This window comes from Haliotis cracherodii, unplaced genomic scaffold, assembly GCF_022045235.1.
Source record: "Haliotis cracherodii isolate W230 unplaced genomic scaffold, xgHalCrac1.p SCAF_12, whole genome shotgun sequence".
Lineage (NCBI taxonomy): Eukaryota > Metazoa > Mollusca > Gastropoda > Lepetellida > Haliotidae > Haliotis > Haliotis cracherodii.
The window spans coordinates 34,132,329-34,158,127 of NW_027266267.1; the positions used below are offsets into that span (position 1 = coordinate 34,132,329).

The window sequence follows — 25,799 nt, forward strand, 5'->3', positions numbered from 1 at the left end:
AGTGAAATGTTAAAAGACCCGTGAAGATCCGGGGTAGAATATGTCTTCAACCCATGCTTGTCGAAAAAGGCGACTAACAGGATCGGGTGGTCAAGCTCGGTGACTTGGTTGATGCATGTCATCGTATCCCGGTTGCGTGGGTCGATGCTCATGATGTCAATCGCTAGAATGTCTGGTCCAGATCCGATTATTTACAGACCGCCGTCCATAGCTGTAATATTGCTGAGTGCGACGTTAAACAACAAACAAACAAGCAAACATTCTAGCATACAGGATCTAGATCTTGGATCTCACCAATACGTTCAACACTTTTCTTATCTAAGTTTCTACATCCAGACGTTATTAGGGACACCAAACTCCTCTGGGGAAGGGAGACTGATCTTGCGAGCAGACCAATAGATTGGCTAAAAAGTCGATCACTGTTGTTTTTTTAACAACATGGGATACTTCTCGTAAGAGACGCCTAACGGGATCGGGTGGTCAGGTTCGCTGACTTGGGTGATGCATGTCATCGTATCCCAATTGCGTGGATCAATGCTCATGACATCAATCACTGGATTGTCTGGTCCAGACTCGATTATTTACATACCGCCGTCATATGGCTGGAATATTGCTCAGTGCGGCGTTGAACAATAAACAACCTTACAAACAAACTACTTGGGCTGCTATTACTGTCCGACTGACATTGTGAAGTAATACACTAATGCACACATTCTTGTAAAACATGAAATATTTAACGTTACATCGGCAGTATCCAAGCTGTGTTAAAATGTTTAACAATCGTTTGTAGAAGTCGATAATACTTTTTGTATGATAAAGAGGTTATCACGCGTGTGTTGTGGGATCGTACAGATCATATATTAGGAATGGACACTGTATGAATTACCACGCTAAGGCTCGCCAGATACAATGTTTATTCCTTAAGAGGACATTTAACATCCCACTCTCGTGATAACATCTAATCTAACTAAAGACACAATAAGCTACGGTACATATCGCAAAACAACATTGGGAGAAGACATGCACCGAACTCAAAATATCCGTAGGACTTAAAATATCAGAGGACCCCTGAAGAACCGGGGTAGAATACAATGTAGGTCTTCCACAACCCTTGCTTGCCGTGACAGGCGACTATGCTTGTCTTAAGAGGCGACTAACGGGACCGGGTGGTCAGGCTCGCTGACTTGATTGATGTATGTCATCGTATCCCAATTGCGTGGGTCGATGGTCCAGACTCGATTGTTTACAGACCGCCGTCATATAGCTGGAATATTGCTGAGTGCGGCGTTAAACAACAAACAAACATAAAATCTCTGAGGAAAACAAGGCGACTGTTTATTGATTGAACATGACAAAAGTATATGTTTAAACTGTGTAACACTCACATAATCTAAACTGCGCGTGTCAACATGAAGTGCATATCATAAAGCACAAAAGTATTTTTTTGCGGTGACGCCAAGAAATGTTTGTATGAGGAAGGTTTGTTCTGCATGCATTGTGAGACTCACAACGAACCGAGCTATGGAGAGCAAAAGGCCACTTATTGCGCGTTTCTACCCGCCCTTCCTGGTTTCCCATGCATGACGTTGTCAGTATTTTATGGGTCATGTATAGTTATGATAGCTTACTGTCGACGTTTTTCAAATGTTGCAGTGGCATGCTATAATGCTATATGGGCATGGGCGTTTGAGTATATTTGTATATGAGACAATTCGATATAAACGGATGTCGTGAGAACATGGACCCAGGACTGTGTGTTGGTATTTTGTTATGGATCAGTGGAATTCGATATGTGTATGGTAAGTTGTACTGGCTCAATCTGAAGAGCGGAGTTCACATTTACACACTCTGGTTTCGCTGCCACAGTTTGTAGAGAGCAGTTCACAGTTCACATCAACACGCAACGGTCACCTGGCTCAGTTTGCAGTGTGGTATTTAGCTGGCTCAGTTCGCAGAATTGTGTTCACATTACTGCCCTCTCTATTTATCTGGCTTCGTTCGCAGAACGGAGTTCACATTAACATTACACTCACCTGCCTTAGTTCACAGTGCGTAGTTGACATTAACACTACACTCACTTGCCTTAGTTCACAGTGCGTAGTTCGCATTAACACTACACTCACTTGCCTTAGTTCACAGTGCGTAGTTCACATTTACACTACACTCACCTGCTTTAGTTCCCAGTGCGGAGCTCACATTAACACTGCACACACCTGCCTTAGTTCACAGTGCGGAGTTCACATTAACACTACACTCACTTGCCTTAGTTCACAGTTCGAAGTTCACATTAACACTACACACACCTGCCTTAGTTCACAGTGCGTAGTTCACATTTACACTACACTCACTTGCCTTAGTTCACAGTTCGAAGTTCACATTAGCACTACACTCACTTGCCTTAGTTCACAGTGCGGAGCTCACATTAACACTACACACACCTGCCTTAGTTCACAGTGCGTAGTTCACATTAACACTACACTCACTTGCCTTAGTTCACAGTTCGAAGTTCACATTAGCACTACACTCACTTGTCTTAGTTCACAGTACGGAGCTCACATTAACACTACACACACCCGCCTTAGTTCGCTGATTAGAGTTCACATCAAGATTGCACCCACTTGCCTTAGTTCACAGTGCGGAGTTTACATTAACACTACACCCACCTACATTAGTTCACAGTGCGGAGTTTACATTAACATTACACTCACTTGCCTTAGTTCACAGTGCGGAGTTCACATTAACACTACACCACCTGCTTTAGTTCACAGTTCAAAGTTCACATTAGCACTACATTCACCTGGCTAAGTTCGGAGTTCACATTAACTCTACGATCACTTAACTGGGTTGACAAAGCGATGTTCACATTAACACACTACACTCACCTAGCTCAGTGCGAAGTTCACAGTAGTACACACTAAGCTCACATGGCTCAGTTCACAGAGCGGTGTTCATATTAACACACTACGATCACCTAGCTCAGTTTGGAGTTCACATTAGTATACTACGCTCACCTTGTTCAGTGCAGAGTTCACATTAACACACTGTGCTCACTTTGTTCAGTTCACATAGCCGAGTTCACATTAACACACTACGATCACCTAGCTCAGTTTGGAGTTCACATTAGTATACTACGCTCACCTTGTTCAGTGCAGAGTTCACATTAACACACTGTGCTCACTTTGTTCAGTTCACATAGCCGAGTTCACATTAACACACTAAGCTCACCTTGTTCAGTTCACAGAGCGCAGTTCACATTAACACACTGAGCTCAGCTTGTTCAGTTCACAGAGCGGTGTTCACATTAACACACTAAGCTCACCTTGTTCAGTTCACAGAGCGGAGTTCACATTAACACACTAAGCTCATCTTGTTTAGTGCCGAGTTCACATTAACACACAGGCTCACCTTGTTTAGTTCACAGAGCCAAGTTCAAATTAACACACTAAGCTCACCTTGATCAGTTCACAGAGCCGAGTTCACATTAACACACTAAGCTCACCTTGTTCAGTTCACAGAGCGGTGTTCACATTAACACACTTAGCTCCCCTTGTTCAGTTCACAGAGCCGAGTTCACATTAACACACTAAGCTCACCTTGTTCAGTTCACAGAGCCAAGTTCACATTTACACACTATGCTCACCTTGTTCAGTGCCGAGTTCACATTAACACACTACTGTCACCTGGCTCAGTTCAACGAGCGGAGTTCACATTAACACACTACGCCCACCTTGTTCAGTGCGGAGTTCACATTGACAGACTCTGGCTTCTCTGCCTTTGTTTGCGGAGCGTTGTTACTTGTGAAGAATTGACATCTTTTCCTGAGACCTATGATCCATCTCCTTTGGTAAACCTTCTTGGCATAAAAGATCTTATTCTTACAGCTCAATAGTTCAATAGACATCGCGATACGTCACACGTCGGTTATGTCAAACAATAAAGCTGAAATTCAGTAGCTGACTGTTCGTGAAAGAGTTACTCGTCATTATTTGTCGTAATTCATTGCAATAGGACGGCGGAACATCATTTCACGCTTCGGCGCAGTCGTGTCACCTGTCATGAGAACTTGCGCAATTAATTGTGTCGATGTTCCAAGATGTGTCGCTGCTCGATATTGTACAGCTGTACTGGCCTGGCTGGGTTAATAATGGAGGTGTATAGGTGTAGAATCTATACAACTTGCACCGAATTAAATACTCCGCAGGGAGCTCAGGGTGTCAAATAAGTGCAATTTGATTCATGGGCTCGGGTAATATGGGTGTAGCGCCGTGAGCGATAGGGTGCAAAACAAATAAGCATTTATATTCAAGCATTATCATTATTATATCCCGCCGAATGTTATATACCAGTTACCCAGTTTGTGGGTAACTAGATTATGTCCAATTTCCCGATGTGTATGTAGACTGTTGAGTACCAGATCTTGCAGAAATCCCCAGATATTAGAATATAATATATGTGTGAAGATACAGTTTGCCTGATTGTGTCTGCCCGTTCATGATGCTTAATATTCTATGTTCTTTGATTTTGGTCATATTGGACGCAAGATTTTCAGGGTGCACGTTACCTTGTTTTTTGGAACATGTCATAAAAACGATACTCCTTTAAGCCTACAAGTTGAACTGCTTCCAAACCTCGAAATTATCTCTCTATTTAATATGAGCAATTTATTTCATCTTGGGTTCATGTCAAAAGTAACTCCTCGCCTTAATTGAACTGTTCGCCCCGATTATGTTTCGAGGTCTGCCAGCACCATACTCGTGTTCGTGGGTTCCACCAAAGTGGTAAACGTCTAAAACCTACATCACTTCGGGCTTTCCTCCTTCAAAGTGGCGTAAAACTCACTCATGTACTAACACAATCGTAACGACAGTTCAAACGCTCAAATGATTTGACTTTTCTCCTAGCTATGACGTGTGTGTTTGTGTGCGTGACATTTTCTTATTTAACGCCATACTCAACAGGGGGTCACGGGTTGCCAAGTCGCCTACGGCGCCGCAATTCGCTGTGCAGAGTTACGTCCCTTGAGCTTTGACACGCCGCGATATAACTGGAATAATGTTAAAAGCGTGGTTAAACCCAACTCACCCACCACCCGTACTCAGCAATATTCCAGTTAGGTATACTCAAAACCATGAAGCATAAGAAGCATAGTATCACATTCAATCACATTAAAAAAATTACCAATTGATCAATTCCAGCCTTCACTCAGATCGGAAGCTTCCAAGAACAAACAACAAAAGGAGGTGAGTTCACATTTGTGTGCAGTGTCAGCCAAGCCAGCTTTGTACGCTGGTACAGAGAAGCTAAACTGGTACTAGGCACAAGGCCAGATGAAAACAACTGTTTCACAGATTTGCCGAAAACGGATGGTGCTTCCAACAATGCCTTTGAAGCGTATATCTCTGGACGGTACGACGCCGACTGTAACAGCACCCATCATCGTCTGACTCTCAGGAACATCTCCTCCGAAGACGCAGATACTGTGTGGTGGTGCGAGGACTATGCGGACAGTGCCAGTAGCAATGTCACCATCGGTATGTATTTACGAATCCTAAAGGACGAGGTAGGACCATGGTCAGTTTTTGTTTTTAGTTGTCGGAAATGTCAATAGTTAAAGTTACGGAAAGCTTTGAAATATTGACATGAAACACATCAGTTATGTGCAAATGGTTGGGAGCTCGCAATTTGTCTTTGCTATACTTACTTAGACTTATGACATGGCCGACAACACCAACACGGCTACAAGAGTTCGAAAAGACTTTTCAAGAGATACTCTGATGCATGTCATCGTATCCCAATTGTGTAAATCGATGCTCATATTATCAATTACTGGATTTTCTGGCCCAGACTCGATTATTTACAGACCGCCGTCATATAGCTGGAATATTGCTGAGTGCGGCGTTAAACAACAAACAAACAAACAAACAACCTTGAAATCAAGACTTTGACATCTGCATCTACCGTACATTGTCTTTTTTCATAACTGAAAATATACATTCCTCGCATTGTTATATTTCAAACGTTGTTTCATGTATTCGTACGGGAAATAATGTCAAACGCAAACGATAAATGATACCTATGAAATCTGTTACCAAACAGATTGATAAATCCTGTAACTGTCACCATTAAACATCTCGGCTTGGAAAAAAACGCAGTAGGAAAAGCGTATTGTATGCAGCAACTATACTTTTATTCAGCCATACCGTGGGCAAGGGTTGTCTTGCCGTCTAAGTCGCCACTTCTTTTGGCCACAGGCCTACATTTGCCCAAAATATGTTTGTGTTTGTCAGGGCAATGCTGGTCGATTTCATCAACGAGATGTACATATTTGATCTGCATCACTTCGTGTTTCCTTCCACTTCAAACTGATGGCGTGCCATAAAACTATGATGGTGGTTTCGAAGTTCATATTTGCCCCGATTCCAATAGAAGTTGAAGGACCAGTGCAACGTCCACTTACATAAATAAGATACAATTTACACTTCCTGTTAGTTAGCCTTACATCGCATATTGAAAATCCAACGTATATTTCACAGATCTGAAGATACAAATAGGGAGTACGTCATCGACTGAGTCTACAACAGCAACGTCGTCTGTGTCTGTGATTTCTGCTACACCAACAGCACCGACATCGTCTTCTCCAACAACGCCAAGTGTGTCTCCAACCACAACGGGACCAGATGGTACATTTCACATACACTATTGATTATCGAAGTGCAAAGTTAAATGGGCGATCTTTTTCAATTTATCTTCCCTTCACTAACCCGCTAGGTGCGCTGACCCGGACGGTCCAACCTTAAACTGACGGCGCATGTGGTATGCGCGATACGAGCACTACACGTTACTGTGACGCCTATAGACAGTTAACTAGTATAACCTTCACCTCTGTCGGCAACGGTCACGCTTGTGTGTGGACAGTATATCTTTTCGCCTAAAAAAATATTTATCTATTGCCATGTCCGGAAACAAATGTTCTTTGATTTAATGATACACCAGGGATGACCACGACTGATTATATTGTATAGTTAACTCCTAGATAGGCGTTCGAAGCGATGCGGTGAGATCAGCTGATCGTTCATCCCAGGTCGCTTTGTTGACGTTTTGCAATCGGTACTGAAAGTGTTGCCCTTGATGTATGAATATCACACTTTTAAAAATTAATTTTGTATACGTTCCTCCTATATCTATGTTGTAGCATCGCCGAGCAGGCTACATCATATGCATGAATTTCAGTAAGTACAGCTGTGAGGCGATACGGTACGCGAAATGTGAAGGTCTCATGCAACGTTGCCCGTTGCCTCAATGTTGTGAATATTGACAGCAACACATGTAAGTATTTGTCAGATATATAACAGAGAGCAATGGGAAATGTTCTCAAGAAATTGTAAGAGTAACAGGCACTGTAAAATTACGTCATCAACTAGATATCATGATACAATGTTCAAAATAAAAGAAATGGAAATAACTGAAATCTGTTTTGATATTTAAGGGTTAGTTGGTGCATGTTGTAGAAAAGGATTTTATGTATGAACGGTGGCTGTTTGTTGCCAAATACTACCATGATCATATTTCAATATGATCAATGAAAGATATATATTATTTTGGCCTTTTTTTAATTTTACAAAGTAGAAAGAAAGATTTCAGACACAGAGGACCCTATATATTTCAGTTAAAATACATATTCAAGAGTGTTTGTACCAACTACAATTTTTATAAAATAAAACAATATATTCATACTAACTGTCAATCTCTATAATGTTGATTGTATTAACAATGCAGTGTCTACATCCAGTTTGCATTGAAAATAATCATATGATTGTGACACAGTTAAAACTGATTCTTAACTTCATTAGGCCTTTCTTTTTATGTTTCCTTGTTCTAATCTGATGTTTCAAATTCCAACATAAACAAATGATTAATGTTATTCTTTTTTCTCTTCACACCAAAAGATATCTGCATTGCACAATGGCTCCTATTTTATGTAATATCTTGGCACACTTGTGCATGTGTACTAGTATTTGATTACACATGCATGACTTTTTAGCAGTCATCTGTTTCTGAACTGAATAGTATGCCAATAAAGATAAGTAACATAAAAAAAGGACTCTGGTATACTTTCAGGTTTGGAGAATCAATCAATTCATTGTGAAAACATTTTTAATTTCTTACATAAGTTACTTTGATCTTGATAAGATCAAAATAGATCCAAATTAAATTGAGGAGATTAAATTATACAGTCTAATTCATTTCAGCCAGTCCGTCTAAAATCCGGTCCTATTTTTCAGGCAATAATAAATTAATGAAAATTTAAGAAAGAATATATACCTTGCTTGAGTGAATCAGTCAATATGCATATTGGCTGAAATTTTTAGTCAAAATACATATTGGGCCTGATTATAGACACTGACTGTAACATATGTAAGTATAATCTGTTATATTCAAAACCAAATAACACAAATAAATCTATTTATCTACATGGAATGACTGTGGGGTTCAATTTGCATTTATTTAACCATCAGAAGATTTGATGATAAACTTTCTAAATTCATATTTGCTAGATGATAATAATATCTACAAAATATACTTAATACTACAGGTGTCTTGAAGCACTGTTGAATGAAAATCAGGATATTTGGATACAGTAGGGTAGTGTGTGGGTTTCTATGGGAAATAATTTGTCAACATTAAAATAAATATTATGTTACTAAAACAAGAAGATAAAACTATGATTTAGATCTATTTATGTATCATACACATTTTGTGGGGTAGCTTGTATGATTTGTTGTTTGTTGGGACAAATCTCTGTAATTTACTACTATTTTAAGAGCATGAGTATCAGAATTCTGTAAGAAATGATGGATGAATGAATTAACACCTGTGATGACTCAAAGCGCTTAATGGTGGAACACATGTTAAAGGGGCAGAATAATATGGGTAAATCTCTTATTTCAAAGTATGATGAGCGGTATGTATATTGTAACTGAGTGCTTAATAGATGCATGATAGATGTTCATTTGGCCTATTTCTAAAAAAATAATATAAATTTAAATATTCAGATGCAACTTTAATTTTGATATAAAAAGTAACATTTAAAATCAGTTGTTTTATTATATTGAACGTTATTTCTTCTTAAATTATTTGTAAAGGCACGAATGTAAACTTACTATATAGATCATTGGTAAAGGCCTGTCAAAGATGTCTGTGTGCTGCAAATGTTGGCGTATCACTAATTTTATTAAATTGAAGTCCATGGTAGTATTTGTTGTGATTTGAATGCTTGAATTGTTGTGGGAAATAACACAAAGGCTGATAAATAAAATGAGTTTGCATTATTTCATCGATGCAATATGTAAGCCCAGACTAACTAATGCCTCGCTGTTTTCTGACGTAGAAAATACCGTGGCAATATACCATTTTTCATGACGTGTTTCCCGCTATATTCCAGAGTGACAATTCGTCTTGTAGTTGAAGACTCAACAAATGTTGATATTATAAACTAATAATCACTACGAAATATGTGCTAGTTAAAAATATTCAGTTGTAAACGACCGTTTTTGAAAGAAGGTGCAACAGGACAACTCTTTAGCTTGGCTCCGTCTCTATATGTCAGTAGTTGTCGCAGCGCGCATTGATCCGGGAACCAGACCGGAAGCGACAGTTTGGACCGTCGCTTATATCATTTCAAAAGGAGAGTTATTGCCCTTTGGAACAAAAAGATCGCCCATTGTTATTTCACTTCCTTGCAAATAATTAGTGCTGTGCCACACAAAATTACCAAATAACAAGTTACGCTGTTTCCAACCAAAATTAAATATGTGAGACAGTAAATGCATACAGTGCCGACTTTCTGAAGGTTCGCCAAGAATATTTGTACGATTTACAAAACGACCCTAAAATGAATTTTATTTTATGTCATACTGAATGAACAAATAATAAATAATAAATGAACAACATCACATGTTATAATCACAACTTTTAATTTATATCGTTGGTCAATAAAAATACCTGGGTTTGAAAATACTAGTATGTCTGGCCATAAGACAGCTACAGAAAACATGTTTTAAGACTCAATTACTTATGCATGCTATCTGTTCACTCAGAACCCACGGCTGGTAACACAGTTTACATCGTGGTCGCCGCAGCTGTTGGTGCTGGTGCTGGTGCTTGTGTTATCATCACCATACTTGTCTGCTGGTGCCGGTACAAGAGAAAGAAAGGAAAGAAAGCAGATGCAAGTAAGTGTAAATTAAAGAATTCTGCTTCTTGTATATATATATATATATATATATATATATGTGTGTGTGTGTGTGTGTGTGTGTGTGTGTGTGTGTGTTTACTGCGATAAGCTGTTTATAAACAAAACTATCATTAGCTCTTCTCGCTATTTGACTGAAAACCAATGTTTGATGTTTTAATAATATGTTTTCCATTTCAATCCAGTGCTAGTTGACTAAATATTTTCCTGTCATTTTGTAACACATGTTGGTCATGTCACTATTTGATTGTATTCTGCCGATGGTTGACCTATTACTCTATTGTCACACGCAGATAGAGCAGTTGATGACCCTGTGTACAACTCCTTGGGACCCATGGTCCCAGAGGACAGCAACTACATGACGCTGAAGCCTCAGGGAGAATCTGTCGTCAACAAAGACATCAATGTGGACATCGAGACTCACACACAGCCTGGTAACACCTCAGACTATATGGAGCTGAAACCTCGCAGCGAGTCCGGTATTGGCGCAGACAGTGCTTACATGGATCTAACACCAGAAAGACAGCCCAGCATTTCTGCTGACAACGACTACATGAAGCTACAGCCGGGTACCGACACAGATAGTCACTACATGTCTTTCAAACCAAAAACGCATCCTTGAATAAAAACAGGAGGCAAATACATTGAACTGACACCTGACAGGCAGCTCCGTACTTTAAACAATAAGCATTTGTCTTGAAATAAGAGATATGTATGTTAATTGTTGAATGACACTAATAAAACCAAATATCTGACATGTACTAGTAGACGCATGACTTCAGACGTGAACCTGTGTCGAGCAAACACTTAAACCAGCCCAGTTAGAAACACTTACCATAGGTAGATGTGTGGTAGTTTTGCCTTTTGATACTTGTTTGGCAACGCATTAATAATTAGTGTTGGATGTTCCCCACTCAAAACGGAAACGAATTGATAGAGGATATCATTCCAATATAACAATTTGTCAGGGGCACCAGTATTCTGTTTCCATCTATCCGAACAATTTACTCTTTGTCTCCATGATGATGGCTCTGAAGAGAGACAGAAGCATCAGTCGTTGTCTTCCCGAAGATATTAATGTTTATGGATTGTTATCGCACCATTGCACACTAGAACTGAATGGAAACTGCTGCAGACCAAAATGGTTATATAAGAACACTGTTGCATGCAGACAGTCCGATTCTAACGTCTTCAAATTATGTGCAGATTTGCTTTCCCAAAACGTGAAATAATCCGAGCGTGGTTTGAATCACCCATTCGCCCTTATAATAATGCGTGGTTTGTCAAACCGATCCCGTGCCTGTTTCCGAACAATAACTGTTGTGTTGTTCAATGCGGTCTTAAATCAAAGCCACATATTACTTCCAGTGATAGCTCTACACGATGCCTTGAATGTAACCAAATGCTCACCATGTCAGTATCACACTAAGCTCTTACGTGACACCTCAGTGTAAGTCTTCCAAAGCGAGCTATACCCGAATACCTCTGTATGAAGAACATGTTCCCGAGGCAAGAGAGTTAACTGACTATAAAAGTCCAGTTTCCACCCTTACCGAACTAGGCTGGGATTATGGAGTTACATTTTCGCTGGACTAACCAGTCTATGCATAGTCCAATCAAATCAGTGCATCGCCAACTCGTTGTCAACGGATATTTTCCAAATCTTTTCATGTTTTTAATCAAGGTGCTCACGTGATTTCATGTACTTGAAGTAAGGACCGTTTTAACACAAAATAGATCTTGACGGTCGATCAGATCGTCTTGACTGGGCGCCACCCTTTTTTGTTTGAAGCAAATGCATGTGATACGACAGGTGGAATCTGATTGGTCCATATGGAAGAGGCATAGAATGGACATAACTGGTAATAGCCACTGGTGGCGCTACGATCGAGCCCAAGAATTCCAGCCTAGTTCGGCAAGGGTAGAAACTGGACTTCTAACGTCAGTTAACGCTCTTGCCCTGGGAAGATGTATGAAGAATTAACTTTCTTAACTCTTTGAACTGACTGACTGCTTGTCGCCGTCGTGGTCATTGCCTGCCAAAGCAGTGGTATCGAGGATGTTATTATTTGTTATCATCATGTGTACCTTGATTACTCTTTCAGCAGGTACCTGCACTTCAACTTGTGATTTCACGCCCAACTGTCGTTGTCAAACAAATAGTTTAGCGCACGCGCACTGATCAATCTGCTGGATATTGTGAGGAGGATATAGAACAGAAATAACTGGCTGAATGTTTATTTGCCCTTGTCATAGAATTCTCGTGATTGTAAAAAAAGTCAAATGGATCAGGTAAAAGGTGTTATTTCCATTAACATATTTCAATCGGACAATAGTGTAAATAATTAAAAAATATGGCCAAAAACATTGCTTATACCATGTCCTGAATAGTGTAGGAGGACTGCCCTGCATTATCAGGAGCTTAGAGATAGGATATAAAACATGTATGCAATCTCTGTGTCTGATATCGTAAAACAAGTTATTGTGTACAGCTATACACTTCATACAGAACATATACTTTGTGGTTCTAAAAATGTGTTTGAATGTCATATTTATGCCTATAGTTACAGTTCAACTAGAGCACATTATATGCATGTACTATCTATCGTGAATCTCGCCGGATCAACTTGACCGCATAATTATATACATGTACAATGTGTCGTGCATCTCACCGGATCAACTAGGACACATTATAAACGTGTTCTATACATCGTGAATCACGCCAGAACAACTAGACCACATAATTATATTCATGTACTATGTATCGTGCATCTCACCGGATCAACTAGAACTTATCGGGTGGGGTTGTGAAGTGAGGGTCGAGGTGTGATGGAGAGTCAAGGTGGTGAAGTTGAAATCGAGGGGGAAGAGTTTGAGGTGAAGTAAGGGTCGTTGTGGTGAGGTACACGTAAATGTGATGACGTGACAGTCGTGGTGAAGTGGGGTTCCATGTGGAGAGTCGGCGTTTTGAAGGGAAGGTGAGGTTGTGAAGGGAAGGTGGGGTGGTGAAGGGAAGGTGAGGTGGTGAAGGGAAGGTGAGGTGGTGAAGTGAGGGTCGAGGTGGTAACTGGAGATCGATCTGGTGAATGGAGAGTTGAGGTGGTGAAGTGAGTTTCGAGGTGGTAACTGGAGATCGATCTGGTGAGGGGAGAGTTGAGGTGGTGAAGTGAGGGTCGAGGTGGTAACTGGAGATCGATCTGGTGAGGGGAGAGTTGAGGTGGTGAAGTGAGGGTCGAGGTGGTAACTGGAGATCGATCTGGTGAGGGGAGAGTTGAGGTGGTGAAGTGAGGGTCGAGGTGGTAACTGGAGATCGATCTGGTTAAGGGAGAGTTGAGGTAGTGAAGTGAGGGTCGAGGTGGTAACTGGAGATCGATCTGGTGAAGGGAGAGTTGAGGTGGTGAAGGGAGGGTCGAGGTGGTAACTGGAGATCGATCTGGTGAAGGGAGAGTTGAGGTGGTGAAGTGAGGGTCGAGGTGGTAGCTGGAGATCGATCTGGTGAAGGGAGAGTTGAGGTGGTGAAGGGAGGGTCGAGGTGGTAACTGGAGATCGAACTGGTGAAGGGAGAGTTGAGGTAGTGAAGGGAGGGTCGAGGTGGTAACTGGAGATCGATCTGGTGAAGGGAGAGTTGAGGTGGTGAAGTGAGGGTCGAGGTGGTAACTGGAGATCGATCTGGTGAAGGGAGAGTTGAGGTGGTGAAGTGAGGGTCGAGGTGGTAACTGGAGATCGATCTGGTGAAGGGAGAGTTGAGGTGGTGAAGTGAGTTTCGAGGTGGTAACTGGAGATCGATCTGGTAGAGGGAGAGTTGAGGTGGTGAAGTGAGGGTCGAGGTGGTAACTGGAGATCGATCTGGTGAAGGGAGAGTTGAGGTGGTGAAGTGAGTTTCGAGGTGGTAACTGGAGATCGATCTGGTGAAGGGAGAGTTGAGGTGGTGAAGTGAGGGTCGAGGTGGTAACTGGAGATCGATCTGGTAAAGGGAGAGTTGAGGTGGTGAAGTGAGGGTCGAGGTGGTAACTGGAGATCGATCTGGTGAAGGGAGAGTTGAGGTGGTGAAGTGAGGGTCGAGGTGGTAACTGGAGATCGATCTGGTGAAGGGAGAGTTGAGGTGGTGAAGTGAGGGTCGAGGTGGTAACTGGAGATCGATCTGGTGAAGGGAGAGTTGAGGTGGTGAAGTGAGTTTCGAGGTGGTAACTGGAGATCGATCTGGTGAGGGGAGAGTTGAGGTAGTGAAGTGAGGGTCGAGGTGGTAACTGGAGATCGATCTGGTGAATGGAGAGTTGAGGTGGTGAAGTGAGGGTCGGAGTGGTAAATGGAGGATGAGGTGTTTGAGTGAGTGAGTGGGTTGAGTTGCTGAAGGTTAGTGTCGAGGTGTCGACGAGATAGTCGAAGTGGTGAAGGGTGGGTTGTGTTGGTGAAGTAAGGGCCAAAGTGGTAAAGTAAGGATCTTTGTGGTGAAGTGTCAGTTGTCAGGTGATGTTGAAGTGACGTTCGATGTGGTGAAGGGAGGCTGGGGTGGTGAGTTGAAGGGTGATGGTGACTGGAGATTGAGGTGTAAAGAAAGCATCGAGGTTGTGGCGTGAGGGTCGATGTGTTGAACTGACGGTGAGTTGGTGAAGTGAGGGTCGGGATGGTCATGGGGGTGGAGAGTGGTTGGCGAGAGAGTTGTGGAGGTGGTTCGTGTAGGTGGAGGGAGGGTCCGAGTTGTTAAAGGGGGATCTGGGTGAGAAGGTCCTGATTGCTTGCGGGAGAAGGATTGGGATAGTGCAGAGCTGGGTTTTGCGGTGGTGGTGTGATGATAGGTGTTGTAAATGTCATGGGGATGGTGGAGGTCCTGATGTGGCGCGCGTGAGACGGTTGGGATGATGGAAGGAGCGTCCTGGTGGCGATGGGCGGCTCGGAGTGAGGTTTGTGTCAGCGCACTGCATGGGTAGATGTGTTATGTTCAATTAATGATTACTGTTTAGCACATTTTAATAGTCAGTGTTGAGCACATTTTTACATCTCAAACAGCGGGACTAATGCTGGACGTTAGTACCTGGATAGCCTGTTTTCACTTCTTCCTTTTACATATTGTTGTGCATGTTTACTGTGATGGTCTGTTGGGAGAGGCATCCATTGCAGTTAGATAATAGATACTATGGTCTGTAGGTATGCATATCCGTCAGAGTGATTGAGTAATTGAGTGAGTATGGTTTTACGCCGCTTTTAGCAATATACAAGCAATATTACGGCGGGGGACACCAGATATAGGCTTCACACATTTTACCCATGTCGGGAATCGAACCCGGGTCTTCGGCGTGACGAGCCAACGCGTTAACCACTAGGTTACCCGACCGCCCCCATATCAGTCCGAAGAGACATGCATCTGTGGTCTAGTCGTTGGACCATATCCATGGAGAGAGGAATGAAGGTGCTCCGATCTTACGGCGCATGAAAAGAAAATACGTTTAATCATAATATTTCTTGTCGGCTTGCTTGCAACTGACAGTAGGCGATGAAAAAACGACTGGTGAGTGTACTGTATCTGAGCCATACCGAGAATCCTTGGTTCTAGTTCCTTTTCTGTGCGGGGTACGTGGAAGTTGCACAGCTGTGTCTCGTTACGATGGCTTGTTGTACAACATAGTGAGTGTCACTGGACTCGTGAAGATCCGGGAAAGAACAGGTCTTCAGTAACTCATGCTTGCCTTTAAAGGCGGCTATGATTGTCGTAAGAGGCGACGAACGGGATCGGGTGGTCAGGCTCGCTGACTTAGTTGATGCATGTCATGGTATCCCAATTGCGTGGATCGATGTGCATGATGTCAATCACTTGTCTGTCTCGATTATTTACAGACCGCCGTCATATAGCTGGAATATTGCTGCGTGCGGCGTTAAACAAAAATCAACCAAACGGTTTCATTGACTTCCCTATCAATAACATGTGGCCATTGGTGCACAGCACGTAATGTTGACCAGGTATTTACAAAAAACACTGAAACGTTATCGCCTTGACAGAACTGTCTCTCTTAAGACATTTCTTCATGATTTTTTTTCTTTTTGTTCTAGGATTCTTTCAAATTAGCTCTAGCAACTTCACATAATTTAGAAGGCCTAGCTGGAAATGATGAAACAGATCCCCTAAAAAAGCCTCTTTTCAGACCTTACATTAAGCCGATGCTCCTTCACGAATAGAGCCAAAGACAAGATCATAAGGACTAAATGCTAAATACCACTGAGCTGACTCCATCACAGCAAAACGCAACAAATGAATGCCCTGATCCCAATTATTCTCATTTTAAACAGTAAGTCCTCATCATATTCTTAAGAGTCTGAAACCTCTCTAAAGCTCCCTAGATTCAGGATGATATGCTCAAGGCTTGAGTTAAGCCCTGGGTGCCTGTCCGAACACTTCTTGTAGGAAATTAGAAGCCTTGATCTGACTGAATAGTCCTTGGCAAACCAGCCATAAGGAAGCGAACTTTTCAAATGCCTTGATAATAACTGAGCCAAACATTTCAGTAAAGAAATCGCCGCTGGAAGACTTGGGGAAGCTCACTAGATGGTAAGCGTTTACTGATTTCCTAAAGTAGTTTCAGGCAAAGGACAAACACATGACCCTGCTGAATGATTCTTCAAAAGCTGGACTTGGTTTCAAATGTGTGGCTGGGATTTTCTGATTCGGTTTGCCAACCATTTGACACACATGACATGTTGTGTGACATATAGCCGCATCATGCCACAAATTAGGCCTATAGTAGTGGGATTGTATTTTGTCACAAGTCTTATTCACACCCAAATTACCTGTCATTATTTCAAAATTGCTACATCTAATTTTGCAAACTACATTTTTGGCTCACATCATATATTATTATTCAGGTAACTTTCAACATCAAAACAAAAAAGACTTTTAAAATGTCAATATTCTCTTTTTACTAGTGAACATCTCGATTGATTCAGAAGAACAATTTTGTTATTCGATATCATCTTTGTTCAGAGAAACACGAAAACATTTAATTTTCTCATTACCTCTCTTGTGATGACCAAGCATACCCAAATGTATACAAATATATAATATTCTTAATATCTAAAACCCAAGTATCTTTACCACTTGTTGCTATAGGTTTTAACATTATCTAACACAAGTTTCGGTATCTCTCCGGGGGCATATATCATAATTTACACCAACATTTTATGCATCTTACCATATACATGTGGCAGTTACATATTTTGACTATTTCTTGTATTTTACCTTTTAAGTATAATTCATGTACATAATTAAATGCAGTTGTAGTCATTCTTTTTTTATTGCTCAGCCTACTTTAAACACTTAACCATCAGTCACATCACTCTTACCAAGCATGCTTACTGCATGGTTTGTTTGTGAATGTCACACCCTGTGAACTAATACAATAGCCCCAGCCTTCTCCCTACTCAAGCCTTTTGTCTATATGGCCAGCTTGGGTACTCAGCCATGCTGTATGCTGGACACCTAAGGACTGTGGTCACTCCACATATGCCTCTCCACGGATAAAGATATATATATATTCACGTGTTTTTTCTCAAGGATCGTTTTTGGGGAACCTTAGATCAAATTCCAAGGTTAGTATATTGTATTATTGAATTGAGGATTTTATTCATTGAATTGTATTTGAAATATTGTAGATATTGTTTGTATTTGGATATATGTGTGTTTAGACAGGAATACACGGAATGTAGATTATCATTTCAGTTTAACAACCAAATAAGGATCCTACAATCATTAAAACATGTACAAGCATTAAACTAAAAAGTAAGATTAGTAGTTTTAAAAATGAAAGAGGTTACTTGTGATAAAAGAGGTAAGGCTAAGCAAGCATGCATGGTATGAATATATGAATGAAAGTAAGCATATATGAATGAATGAAAGTAAGCATATATGAATGAATGAAAGTAAGCATAAATGAATGAATGAATGAATGAGGGTAAACATAAATGAATGAATGCATGAGTCATTTTATAATATTACTCTTTCATGTTCAGCTGCATGTATATGTGATAGAAAGTATTTTTTCTTATTGGCACGTCTGCATGTACTGTATATATTATTATTTCCTCTGCAGACAAGTTTTGCACTACTGTGCAGAAACTTAGCGCGGCATCGTCCCCAGGTGTGATATCAACCCAGGCCCACACACCTGGTAGGTTTACATGTTGTTTACATGTTGTCGTTTACATGTTGTCGTTTACATGTTGTCGTTTACATGTCATTTACATGTTGTCGTTTACATGTTGTCGTTTACAGGTCATTATCTAGAGTAAGTATTTGATCATATATCAAGACAGAATTCGTTTCTAATTAACATGTACATAAATATATTTTACCCAGTGCATTAATAACAATACTATGTACTGTATCTCAACAATAATACTAGTATGCATAGTAATTGTATGTATATATCTGTGTTTATGATATGTGTATTGTTTTATATGTGCTCTATTGTATACCTGATTGTTTCAGGGTGTTTTTTTCATTAAAATCACATTCGCATTTCTGCAAATAAATATTGGCCATTGAAGAACACCGTAGTGTCTGTGGTTTGTGGGCATCGGACCCAGTCCTGCTGCATACACAACCAACAATGGTTTAGTTCCACATTCTCCCATTACCATGTTATTACTAACCAATATATTCACTCCCAAATGTTCATGACAAAAATGTATTTGGTCTTAGTTCATACATGTATGCTGTGAAAATTGTGTGCCCCAACCTTCTGACCCAAAACATGAAGTTGGTATCATCATGCCATAAAATATTCTGAATCTGAACATGTATTCGACCTTCATTTTCCCAAATCTTTTCCCTTCACAAACTCCTGGTCCTTATTCAATAAGGAGATCATAATACAACATTATACCATGAATTTGGAAACTACTCGATAGTGATTGGTCAGCAGAGGCTCTTAAATCACAATAAACCCCCTCTGATTAAAACAGCTGGCTTGACGGAAGCTAATATACATAGAACAAAGTGTTTTTCAATCATTTTCGGTGGGCATATTTAAATAATTATACCTACAATTATAGGTTACAATTTGCCATGTTACCGTTACTACAAAATTCAAAAGATGTGTGGCCATACATTTCGTACCGAAAAAAACGATAGAGATCAACAAAGAGATTGTATTTTATGTTTTGGGGACAACGGAGAGCTTGGAATTTGGCGCTTTTCTATATACGACTGTGCCGCTTCACTCAATATATTTGCTAGCACCAAAGAGTTCGCGTTTTGCTTTGTCATGGTAGAAGGCGCTGCGCGTTCGGTTCCAAATTCAAATTAGCGTTGTTAAATCGGCAGGTAACCTAGCTCTACATTGAAAATATAATATGTATATCTCCTAATTGACCGGTCCCCATTATACATGGAAAATATTTAGTTAACCCTCATGGTGCCTGAACGTCAGTCAGCCTGCATACCCCTCAGTGCTGTACTGTGATGACGTCGTTGTTTGAAAAACGTATACATTGCATCAAAAGTGTTACAACGTCTTTATTTCTAGTATATTGTATAACATGCAACTCAGGTTGATTATCTTTCCATCAGTATCTTAAGTCACAAATCCAAAAGATCTATGCACTGCCTAGACATCGATAAAAGTGCTGGTAATATAAGTTTCCTACACTTCTACATTAATTGTAACATGGAATTACCCGAATATGGCAATCAAAGTCAAGTAAGCGCTCTTGTTTGAAATCTAAATGTCCAATAATTCATATCTTTGGCAAGTACATGTCCTAACAGTGATAGGCATAAGACATTTATGTTGAAGTACACATTCACTTAGAATTTTCCGTGAAATTGTGCGTGTTTTTTTCGTCATATGTCTTTGCTTCGTTGTTCAATCACACAGACCGCTTATTGATGCTTCGGGTGTCATTATGTGTTCTTAATGGTTTAAATCTAACTTATTAAAAGCTTGAAACGAGGCGTAATTGGTCAATTTTAAAACTTGAAGCTGAAAGCTCAAGAAGAGCAAAGTAGCTAGGCTATATTTAATACGAGGAAACGATAACCTGCACATTACAGATGAAAGAAGGCATTATTGTTTTACGGTACAATTATACATAATATCTAGATTAAGTGAAAGAGAAAATTACGACGACATGTACATTTAAGGACATACATGATAGAATTTTTCCAGTAGTTTCCCATTCCATCCCATTCTACTGAAGGAAAATTTTGAAATAGATAAATGGTCGTAGGTCAATGAAAGTAATGGAATTATTTGTCATAAAGGAAAAATATATTCTTGGTATTGAACATCGAAAATTTAACCAGCAAAATCTTAAATATATATAGTTTTCAGTTATTATTAATTTCCTTTTTTTCTTAATTTTGGCCTCGCTAAACCACAGCTTTGAGGGAAGATGTACAAATTAAAATGGCGAAAAAAGAACCACAAGAATGCTTTGATTATGCTCTTAGATAAACAATTATTTTAGAAAAATCTATTTCATACTAACTACAAAAGGATACAAAACAAAATAATAACTACTATGTCACTGATCGAAATATTTGGTAATATAGATAATGCAGAGTGAAAAAATCGATAAATAATACTAAACTAGAGTCCAAAAGAAACGATACCACATGTTTGCAAAGACATAAAAGAAAAACTAAACAATGCAGAAGTTTAGGATTGGTGTTATGCTTTTGAGAAATCCTTTCACAACATCTGTACAAAAATTTCATTTCAATAAAATCTGTACAACCAATATGACAAGCCTTTAAAGATTGGTGGGGTCGAAAAATGAACATTTCGTTAGAGCACTGATCACAGAAACAACGGGAAATGTCACACCACACGTCTCAAAGTCAAGTCAGTAGCGGGTATGTCCACCGTGAGCATCAATACATGCCAGAACACGCCTACGGACTGATGACGTCAAACGTCTGATGACGTTGGGAGTGATGCGTTGCCATTCCTCGAGGAGACATCGTTCCAAGTCCTGGACGTTGACTGGAGGCACACGGCGACGTCGGATTTGCCGACCGAGGTGGTCCCATAAGTGCTCGATGGGATTCATGTCCGGTGAACATGCGGGCCATGGCAAAACCTGTACGTTGGCGTTGGCAAGGAAGTTCTGTGTCAATCTTTCTGTGTGTGGCCTTGCATTGTCATGTTGGAAAAGGAGTCCACGAGGCTGTTGCTGAATAAAGGGCACCACAACAGGCCGTAGGATGTCATCAAGATAACGCTGTGCATTCAGGTTTCCACGAATTACGACAAGCATCGTTTTGACGTCACCACATATGCCACCCCAAACCATTAACCCTCCACCTCCAAACGGCCGGACCTGTTGGATACAGTTAGGCACCAAACGTTCACCAAATCGTCGGTATACAAGCTGCCGTCCATCGTTTCTGAAGATGAGGAATCTGCTCTCATCAGAGAACATAACACGTGCCCAGTCCCGCCGTTGCCAACGTCGAACTCGCCTGGCCCAGATCAGTCTGTTGTTCCGGTGTCGAGGCGTCAGGAGCGGTCCGCGGAAGGGATGACGTGGCCGGATACCATACTGCCGTAGTCTCCTGTAGACGGTCTGTCGACTGATCCTGTGTCCCAGTGCTGTAGCCGCCGTGGACGTCGCTGTTACGGTGCGGTTCCTCAGGTGTAGTACCCGGATGTAACGATCTTCACGGGGCGTGGTTACTCGTGGTCTTCCACTCCTGGGCCTGTCTGACGTAACCGCTGCATCAACCTGGTGATAGTGATGCGCGCGCAGCCCAACCTTCTGGCGAAGTCGACGTGTGACGCTCCTTGTTGGACCATTCCAACGTCTCTCTCTCTCTCGATGGCTCTCAAACGTGGCATATCTTGTGTTCTTTTTGTTGCTGTGATATCAACGTGTCTGATCATCCGTTTTATACAGTTTTTATGCACGAGCAGAACATGCTAGAGAGGGAAATGTCACTTTCACGAAATTTACGTAAGGTCTGTGTCAAAGGATGATAAAACATCTTTATTCTTCAAAGCCAAAGAGCAGATAAAGGGAACTACCACGTATCGTGTGTCAGACGGAAACCAGGGAAAGAAGAAATATACTTCTTGGGTTCATGATAAATGCTAGAGAAAAAGGTCAAACTGCATTTTTGAAGAATGACTATTTATTTATCAATAGTGAAAAGTTCTATTTTGATGATCAGACAGAACAACTTATAAAGGTAACGAAGGAAAGAGATTATGGGAAGTCGCCGCCAAGTAATCTTTCATCTGACACACGTTACGGAGCCTTATAACGAGGAGGCCCGGACCCAGAAATAACTTCACCAGATGACGTCAACACGAAATGATGTGCACTTCTAAAGCAGAGCACCCCACTTCTGGGTTGTGTTGGAATGTGAACTGTTCATACTCTAAGATAAACAATACTGACTTCTTTGACTTTGTGTGTAAGCAGAATATTATCTGTTTAACCGAAACGTGGGCAAAATGTTAATATCACTTCAAGTTGTTTTTTCCTGATTTCGTTTCATTTCAGTCAGTTCGACCTGGAGAGAAGAAGGCAGGTCGATACAATGGGCATGTCGCGGTATATGTTAGTGATAAACTTTCATCGTATTTTTCAAGGATACATTACGAATGGGTTGAGTGTGTTTTTGTTGTATCCAACGATGTATCCATTACTTGTAGAAGGCTAATAGTGGGATGTGTGTGCTTGAAACCTGAAACACTGGGCTATAATGAGGGTTTTGAAGTTTTAGAATATGTTCTCGCAGTGCACATGGACGAAATCCCGGTGACTACATCTTGTGTGGTGATTTTAATAGTAGAACTATGCAATTGACCATCTACCATTGGCTGATATTGTGTACGATCAGTATGACAGCCCTGCAGAGCGAAAGAACAAGGACCAAGTCGTTAACAATATGTTCTTGCAGTGCACATGGACGAAATTCCGGTGACTACATCTTGTGTGGTGATTTTAATAGTAGAACTATGCAGTTGACCATCTACCATTGGCTGATATTGTGTACGATCAGTATGACAGCCCTGCAGAGCGAAAGAACAAGGACCAAGTCGTTAACAATTATGGGAAAGATTTCTTAGACGTTTGTAAGGCGTTTGGTTTATATTTACTAAATGGCAGGTTTTCTGATGAAGGGGATTATATCTTTTTTGGAGCAACAGGTGTTAGCTCGCTAGATTATATTTGTATATCAGCATCCATTTACAAATATGTAGAGGACTCGCACTGACTCAGACCATCTTCCCATATTTGCTTAATTCTCATCATTGTTTAATGTAGTAGACACTCTAAAATAGGATTACAGCCTAGGTGAGGACAGGTGTAGATATATATGGAACGCAAATAAGAGTTGAGACTATATAAATAATTTTGAAAGTGAATTAGTGCAAGAAATGTTAAATGAATTTATAACCTGTGTGGAAATTGATGTAGATCAAGCCAAGGAGAAGTTACAGCACATAATACCATACTGTTAAAGGAATATGAAAGAAAAGATTTGTTTGTTTGTTGTTTAACCCCGCACTCAGCAATATTCCCGCTATATGACAGCGGTCTGTAAATAATCGAGTCTGGACCAGACAATCCAGTGATTGATATCATGAGCATCGATCCACGCAATTGACCTGACCACCCGATCCCGTTAGTCGCCTTTTACGACAAGCATAGTCGCCTTTTACTTTAGGAAACAACCAGAATGGTTTGATGAAGAGTGTGAACACTTGAAGAGAGAAAAGTATAAACTCTTGAATACGTTCAGAAAGGTGTCTTCTTCGGAAAACTATAACTTATACAAGAACATAAGAAACAGATTTAAATCTTTATGTACATAAAAACAGACTCATTTCAAGCATTGCATTACAAAGGCATTAGTTAATGCTGCGAATGATAGCAACTGTATAACATTTTGGAGACTTGTAAATCGTTATATCACCTCACGCTCGCAGGACTCTGGCATCGCACCCACAACATGGGTAGATTATTTTGAGGAATTACTTAATCCAGTGTCAATAGGGGATGAGAATTTCTCAACTGAAGTTAGTTAGTTTCTTCAACATCATAATGACAGCTTATGCCCAGACTGTCAAAATCAAGATAATATTTTATCGTGTGATTTTATCGAAGCAGATGGTTTGTTTGTTTTGTTTTGTTTTGTTTTGTTGTTTGCTTTTTTTCTTTTTTTTCCTTTTTTTTGGGTGTGTGTGTGGTTTTTTTTCAGATCTTTATTCAGTACAGTACAGGCCACAGGCCCTTTGTACAAAATGTGTGGCATATTTATGGCAACAGTCACAATGATAAAATACGTGTTTTCTCTTCTTTACTGTGATACAGATATTTAGCGATATGAATAATCAGATTTGTGTTGGTTGTGGATAAAGGAATGTTAAACTTATGGACATTTGGATGTAAATAATATTTTGAAGGAATATAGAGATGGCGTAGGTGAGTGTATGCAGGGCACACTAGCTGGAAATGAAACTCGTTTTCTATTAGGCCAACTTGACATAGTTTGCAAAATCTTTTGAAAATGTATTAACTCCATATCTTGTCATTTTGTTTAATGCAGTGTTGACCAGTGGACATTCCCCAAAATTATGGTTAACGGGAATAATAATGCCACTCATAAAAAAATTAGTAAAAGTGATCCTAATAACTTTGTATTTCACTTCTCAATATAATGGATAAAATGTTGTCTTATGTTCTGAATAAAAGACTACAATTTTTCTTAGAATACTAAGGCATAATTGGTGAATATCACGGGGGTTAAGAAAGATCATTCAACTATTGATAACATTTTCAATTTGCAAGCTATTATACAAAAGTATATCATTCGCAAAAAGGAAAAGTATATTGCGCTTTTATTGATTTTCGAAAAGCATTTGATATCATGGTTGTTAGGAGTAAGTTAATGTATATTTTATTGCAAAATGGTATTCATGGCAAGTTTTTATGTATTATCCAGAGTATGTATAATCATTTTAAAGCAACTGTAACATACGATTATGGCAAGAAAATTACTGAGTATTTTGATAGTTCATGTAGGGTAAGACAAGGTTGTACTCTTAGTCCAGTACTGCTTTCTTTGTTTATCAACGAATTAGCTATATGTCTGGAAAGTAAATTCCAGGATGGTCTTTTTATCTCAGAGGAAATGTTGAATATAATTGCCCTGTTGTTTGCGACGATTTACTACTTGTTGCAGACAGTGTATTAAAATTACAAAAACGTCTTGATGAATTATATTGATACTCTGATAAATGGGGTAAGGATATAGATACTGAAAAGAGTAACGTTATTGGGTTTAAAATGGTAGGACGCTTGTCAATAAATGAGAAATGGTATTATAATGGTGAACGTATGAATACGGTTAACGCCTACAAATATTTGGGACTTTTTTTCACTCCCAAATTAATTTGGACTAAGGTCTGTTAGATTATATGTGAGCAAGCAAGCAAAGCACGTTGGTCAGTTAAATCGTTAATAAGATGTTATGACATTTCGGTAACGGAAGCATTCTTTATATTTGGTAAAAAAATTGTTCCGATATTAATGTATTAATGTA

The 25,799-nt window shown here is 40.1% G+C and overlaps 1 protein-coding gene across 1 annotated transcript; it reads left to right on the plus strand.

Moving 5' to 3' along the window:
• Nucleotides 1-1,671: 1,671 nt before the first annotated feature.
• Nucleotides 1,672-11,319, plus strand: LOC139457805 (uncharacterized). The gene is made up of 5 exons (XM_071239153.1): nucleotides 1,672-1,799; nucleotides 5,196-5,531; nucleotides 6,534-6,680; nucleotides 10,098-10,232; nucleotides 10,546-11,319. Exons 1-5 carry the CDS (start codon nucleotides 1,703-1,705, stop codon nucleotides 10,872-10,874), a joined length of 1,044 nt encoding a protein of 347 aa, XP_071095254.1. The 5' UTR covers nucleotides 1,672-1,702; the 3' UTR covers nucleotides 10,875-11,319.
• The last annotated feature ends 14,480 nt before the right edge of the window (nucleotides 11,320-25,799 follow it).